Here is a 6,180-nt window from a genome sequence, read left to right as displayed (position 1 = left end):
CCTGGCTCTGGGAGGGGAGTGGGGGCTGGTGGGTTAGAGCAGGGGGGCTGGGAGCCAGGACTCCTGGGTTCTATCCCAGCTCTGTGCAGGAGTGAAACCGGTGCCCTAGAAGCGAAAGCCCCTTATCGTGTTCTCTGACCCATCCGGTCCCGACTGGCCCGTGGCTCAGTGGGATCAGAGGGGAGTGGCTCTGGGATCTGATCACACCTGGCAAAGGGCCTGTTGCGACGTGTGACAAAGGCCTGGCCTGGCAGCTGGTACAGGGTCCTGGGGCTGGCAGCGCCGGGGGGTGGGGTTGGCTCCTGCACCTGCTGCCCGGAATGGGCAGGTGCTGAGTGCGGCGGCTGCGTTACCGATACGGTGTGTTTACACCAGGCATCGCCCCGGTAGGGCGCCAGGTTCAGGGAGATGGGGGGGCACACGGCACCTCCCAGCCAGACCCCCCCATTCCCAGGCAACCTGCTCCACTGGGGAGCAATACGAAAATAGTCATGTGGGGGAGGTGGAGATACTATGACTGTGTGGGCCAGTGGTCAGGGCCCCCCCACCTGGGAGGGGGTGACCCGGGTCCTGTCCCCCATTTGCTATTTATTGAGGGAGCAACAGCTGCAAAGGAGAGAGGGAGGGAGCCCTCCATCCCAGAACAGCCTGTAGCCCAGGGGTTCTCAAACTGGGGGTCGGGACCCCTCAGGGGATCACAAGGTTATTACATGGGCGGTCGTGAGCTGTCAACCTCCACCCCAAACCCTGCTTCGCTTCCAGCATTTATAATAGTGTTAAATATTAAAAAGGGGGGGGTCGCATTCAGAGGTTTGCTGTATGAAAGGGGTCACCTGTACAGAGCTGGGTTAGGGTCACTGGGTTAGACCACGGGGGAGACCCCTGTTCAAACCCCTTCTCCCCCCCGGCAGAGGGGAACGGACCCTGTTTCCCCCACATCTCTGGAGTGTGCAGGAACTGCTGGGCTAGAAGCTATGGGGGGGGGCATCCCATGCCCCGGCTCTGGCTGGATTTGGAAAGGGACCTGACCCAATAAGTAGCCTCGGCACAGGCCCACTGGCCCAGCCCCACACGTCACGTAGGAGCTGAACGCTGCCCTGCCCGGGTTCACGGGTAGGCGGGAGCCAGGTATCCGGGGGAGGTGAGGGGGGTGCACGGTGCAGGCCCAGAGGCAGGAACTCCCACCCCAAGGGGACTGTTACCCTGAGGAATGCAGGTGCCCAGTGAGTTTAGCACTGACAGGGCGAGGCGGGAGATCGGTGGATCGCAGAGGAGCTGGGCCGGAGGTGCCCAAGTCGGGGGTTTAGGCAGCCAAGTACTTTCCTGGATCCCCCTGGGAGTCTCTCGCTCCCTGGCAGGTTTTCTAGCCCTTTAATCCTTCTCTTGGCTCTTCTCTGACCCCTCCCCAATTTATCCCCAGCCTGTGGGCCCCAGACCCGGACCCAGGATCCCAGCCTGGTCGCACCAGGGCCAAATCCCGCGGGAAAATCCCCTCCCTGCACCAGCTCGAGATTCCCCTCGATCCGTCCCCCTGGCCCCTCTGTCCACAGCGCGGCACTGGGAGCTGCTGGTCAGCTCGGTATCCACCACCACGGCCCCACGGCTCAAACTCCTTCATGTGTTAATCCTCAACTGACCCATCTCCCTGTGCGAGGGTATTTACACGGGGAACTGAAACACAGCCAGGGAGAGAACCCAGGAGTCCTGGCTCCCAGCCCCCCCTGCTCTAACCCACCAGCCCCCACTCCCCTCCCAGAAGAGCTGGGAGAGAACCCAGGAGTCCTGGCTCCCGCCCCCCCTGCTCTAACCCACCAGCCCCCACTCCCCTCCTACAAATGGGGAGAGAACCCAGGAGTCCTGGCTCCCAGCCCCCCTGCTCTGACCTGCCAGCCCCCACTCCCCTCCCAGAGCTGGGAGAGAACCCAGGAGTCCTGGCTCCCAGCCCCCCCCCGCGCTCCCCCCCCCCCCCCCCCCCCCCCCCCTGCCCGGGATGGAACCCCCGTGGCCAGGCTCCCCCCCCCCCCCCGTCTACCCCACCAGCCCCCATTCCCCTCCCAGAGCCAGGGAGAGAACCCAGGAGTCCTGGCTCCCAGCCCCCCCAGAGCTGGCACCACCAGACTGCGTGCGGCTCTTAGCTTTCATTGAAAGTTCATTGAAAGTTTCTCGCCCTCGTGGCTTGAGCACATGTGGCGAGTGCGAGCGGGAGCCGGGGCCTTTAGTGTTTAACAAATCTCAGGATCTGTGAACGTTTTGGGCTGGCAGTTCTGTACATCGGAGTGGGGGCATTTGGGGGTTTCAAGGAGGCGCGTATGGGGGTTCAGCAGGAAGACATGGGGGGGTTGCAGGGGCACATGGGAGCCAGGACTCCTGGGTTCTATTCCTGATCTCTGAGGCGGGAGGAGGGTCTGCAGCAGGGGCATATGGGGTGCAAGGAGGGGAAGTGGGACACTGGAGGGAGGGTCCTGTAGGGGGAGCAGCAGGAAGGGAGAGAGGGGGGCAGCAGCAGGAGATGGGGCCGGCAGAGACGGGACGGGGGGTGGTGGTGGAGGGGGGCACGTGGGGGAAATGGGGCCGGCAGAGACGGGACGGGGGGATGGAGGGGGCAGCAGGTGGCACAGGGGGGGCACATGGGGGCAGCGGGGGGAGATGGGGCCAGCAGACACGGGACGGGGTGCGGGAGGGGGCCCATGGGGGCAGCAGGCGGGTCCCAGCCGACCCCCCGCCCAGCCCCTTTCAGCGTGTAAACGGGCAGAGTTCGCGGCACACGGAAAGCGAAAGCGGCTCGGAGCCTGGCCGGGGGGGCTGGGAGGAGGCTGAAGCCGCCCGGATCCCGCAGCCCCCGGGGGCCCCGAACCGGGCAATGCCCCCGCGGGGTCCCGATCCGAGCCGGGCAGCCCCTAGGGCAATTCATGGGGCGCCCCCACTTTACCCCCCCGGGATTCCCCCCGCCCCCCCGCGGATCCCTCCCCCGGCCCCACTTACCCCCGTGAGCACCTCCCCGTCCGCCCAGCCGGGCCCCCCGCAGCCCGCCATGGTGCAGCGACCCCGGGAGCGAAGCACCAGCGCCCGGGACAGCTCCGGGACCAGCCGCGCGCCCCGCCCTCCCTGCAGCGCCGCCCAGCGCCGCCCGGGGGCGCCCGGCACCCAGCGCCGCTGGGAACCTGACCCGCCCCGCTCTGCCTGGCAACAGGTGATGCCCCGGCCTGGGGGGGAGGGGCTGGGAGTTCCCCTCCCCCCTCCCGGCGTCCCAAGCCGCTTCCCCCATCGATCACCTGCTGGGAGAGGGGCGGGGCTGGGCCCTGACACCGGGTGAGGGGCGGGTGGGGGTGAGGCCCCCCTGCCCCGGGCCATATAGGAACCGCCTGGGCGGCTGCATTACGGGGGGCTGGGCCAGGGGCCTGGCAGCTGTGGGGACCCCTATAACCCCACGCACCCCCTGCATCTCACCGGCTGCAGCAGGGGGGTCCTGCCCCCCAGGGGTGGGAGCCCCAGGCAGGGGGGTGCAGAGCGAGCTCACCCCATAGCAGTGACTCCTGCGGCACCTGTGCCATCCATGGGGCTGGCTGGGCTGGGCTCTGGGCCCCGGGACCTGGCCCTTGGCCCCCGGGGTCTCAGCGCCACTCAGGGGCCGTGCACACGGGAATAAAAGCCCCTGGCGCAAGCAGCCGGGTCAGCTGAGTCGGGCTCGTGGGGCTCGGGCTGGCGGCTACACGCTGCAGTGTGGACGATCCGGCTCGCCTGCAGGCCAGGGCCTGACATCTCAGGGAGGGCCCCAGAGCCGGGCTCCAGCCCCGGCCCCAACATCCACACGCGATTTCTTGTCCTGCCAGCCCGAGTCAGCCGGCCCGGCCCTGAGACGTGGGGCCATGGGCCTTTAGTGCAGTGTGGACGCCCCCTTGGTCACTGAGACCTGGCCAGGCCCCCCTCCCTCCCTTGCCGCAGACAGGCCCAGGCAGGTGTTACACTGACCAGTGTCCAACCAGCCTCCTGAAATCTCACTGACGGGGGTCGTGTAGGGCCCTAGTGTCTCTGCCCCTGTCAGAGCAGCCAAACCCGAGCGGCGCTGTGCCCCCCCCGTGCCCCAGGTTGCAACGCCCAGAGCGGGGAGCCGAGCCCAGCCTCTCCCACGGGGCAGGAGCCGCTTCAGCCGGGACGGGGGGATGGGGGTTGAAGTGGGACAGTCCAGCGAATCCCAGGACCCCTGGGGGCTGTGCACTAGCCGGGGGCTGGGAGGCCTGGGTCCAGCGCCTGGTGCTGCAGGTCGCTGTGTGTGTGCCGCAGGGCCCCCAGCTGTAACCTGGGCCCGTAACCCGGGGGGGGGGGCAGCAGGGGTGTGACCATAATTACACAACTGCCCGTGAGGTGCCCAGAGGCCACGGTGATGGGCGCGGTGTGAGTCCCATAGCTACACAGCCCTGCCTAGATCCCATGGCCTGGGGGCACTCTGACCCCAAAGCTGCCCTGGGCTGGCTGGGAGCAGAATCCCCCCAGACACACGTGATCTTCAATACCCCCCCCCCCAAACCGCAGGGGCCCCGCCCTTTAATTTAAAAGGGGGGGGGGGGAGAAAGGGGAGCCGGGGGGGATTTATTATTTCATGCAACAGTAATTCACACCCCACCTCTGCCCCAGGGTTACCCGTGACCCCGGCGTGGGAATTCCCCGCTCCCCCACCCAGTCAGCTGGGGAGACGCCCCCCGCCCAGGGGGTCTCTGCGGGGGAGGGCGCAGAGCCCCCAGCCCGCCTGTAATTGTACCGAGCCAGGGGGCGACACTTGCTTTGGGGCAAGAGGGGGCAGCTCCCCCCCCCCCCATTCATAGATCAACAGGCTCCATTATACCCCTCCCCCGCTCAGCCGGGTCCGAGCTCATCCCATGTAACGCGCTATGGCCCCCCCGGGCGGGCTCTGAGCTAATCCGGTTTCACTTTCGCTTTCGGGAAGCCGCCTCCTTTCCCAGAAGCGGATCGGGGCAGCCGGGGACTTCCCAGGGCGGGCGGCGAACCCGGTGCCGGACCCGCCTCTCTCCGCCTCCTCGCCCGGGCCGGGGAGTTGCGGGCGGCGGGTTTTCACGGGGCGGCTGCGGAGCGGGGCCAGGAATTGCCCCTGGAGCCTGGGATCCGCTAGCCCCGGAGAATCCGCATCCAGACCCCGCCGGGACAGAGGGGAGACCCCAAGCGGAGTGGAACTGGATTGGCACGGACAGGTTCTGCGGTCACACCGACGCGGGCTCTGAGCGCAGTGACCGAGCGGCCGCCAGAGGGCGCCCCCGACGGGGACCGGCCGCAGCCGGGCCCAAGAGATTTAGACACTCGCTGCTGAGAGCGGCAGGGACTGGCCGCAGCCAGGACTTGGAGATTTAGACACTCGCTGCTGAGCGCGGGCAGGGACCGGCCCGGGGATGAAGCTGGCCATGGCCTGGGTCTCCCTGCCCCTGGTGGTGCTGCTGGATTTCCTCACCCTGCGCCTGGCCCTGCTGCTCTGCCCCCTGCTGCAGGCCTGGGACCCCCTGGCGCTGGCCTGGGGGGTGGCGCTGGCGCGGTGGGCCCTGCTGAGCCTGAGCGCCCAGGCTGCCCGCGGCAGGGGGCAGGGGCTGCCCGGGGGGCTGCAGGACGCGCTGCTGCCCCTGGCCGCCCTGCTCAGCCTGCTGCTGCCCGGCTACGTGACCCTGCAGGCGCTGGCCCAGCCCCGGGCGCCCCCCTCGGAGCTGCTGCACGGCTGGGGGCGAGGGGACGTCTTCGGCCTGACCTACGGCGTGGCGGGGCTGGTGGCCGCGCTCTGGCACCAGCTGTTCCCCGCCGGGAAGGGGGAGCCGGGGCCCTCGGCCTCGCTGGGCCGCCTGCTGGCCTGTATGAGGCCCGACCTGCTGCGCTTCGTGGCCATCGCAGGGTTCCTGGTGCTGTCCTCGCTCGGTGAGTGGGTCACGGGCCGTGGCAGCAAAGGGGCAGCAGCGTAGATACGGGGGAGCTGACACCCTACAACTGTGCTAGATGGCTGGGGATGGATGGACAGAGCGGGTGTGTGCGGGGAACCAATAGACGGTGGGGCCGGATGGACAGAGCGGGTGTATGCGGGGAACCGATACACGGTGGGGACGGATGGACAGAGCGGGTGTATGCGGGAAACCGATAGACGGTGGGGACGGATGGACAGAGCGGGTGTATGCGGGGAACCGATAGATG

The 6,180-nt window shown here is 68.1% G+C and overlaps 2 protein-coding genes across 2 annotated transcripts in view; one reads left to right on the top strand and one right to left on the bottom strand.

Annotated features, from left to right (window-relative positions):
* Nucleotides 1–3,108, bottom strand: part of PSMB9 (proteasome 20S subunit beta 9) — a 6,439-nt gene extending 3,331 nt beyond the window's left edge. The window contains exon 1 of the mRNA XM_034785138.1: nucleotides 2,983–3,108. Within this exon, the coding sequence (XP_034641029.1) occupies nucleotides 2,983–3,033 (51 nt within the window). The 5' untranslated portion in view covers nucleotides 3,034–3,108. The remainder of the gene's footprint in view (nucleotides 1–2,982) is intronic.
* A 1,748-nt stretch (nucleotides 3,109–4,856) lies between these two features.
* On the top strand, nucleotides 4,857–5,911 carry LOC117884634 (antigen peptide transporter 1-like; the record flags this gene model as incomplete). The annotated part of the gene is given in 1 exon segment (XM_034785135.1): nucleotides 4,857–5,911. A coding segment is annotated over 1 exon segment (512 nt), but the record flags the coding sequence as incomplete, so codon positions are not given.
* Nucleotides 5,912–6,180: the final 269 nt, after the last annotated feature.

This window comes from Trachemys scripta, chromosome 11, assembly GCF_013100865.1.
Source record: "Trachemys scripta elegans isolate TJP31775 chromosome 11, CAS_Tse_1.0, whole genome shotgun sequence".
NCBI classification, from domain to species: Eukaryota; Metazoa; Chordata; order Testudines; family Emydidae; genus Trachemys; species Trachemys scripta.
The sequence above is the reverse complement of the archived record's forward strand: the minus strand, read 5'-3'. Positions and strand labels throughout refer to the sequence as shown.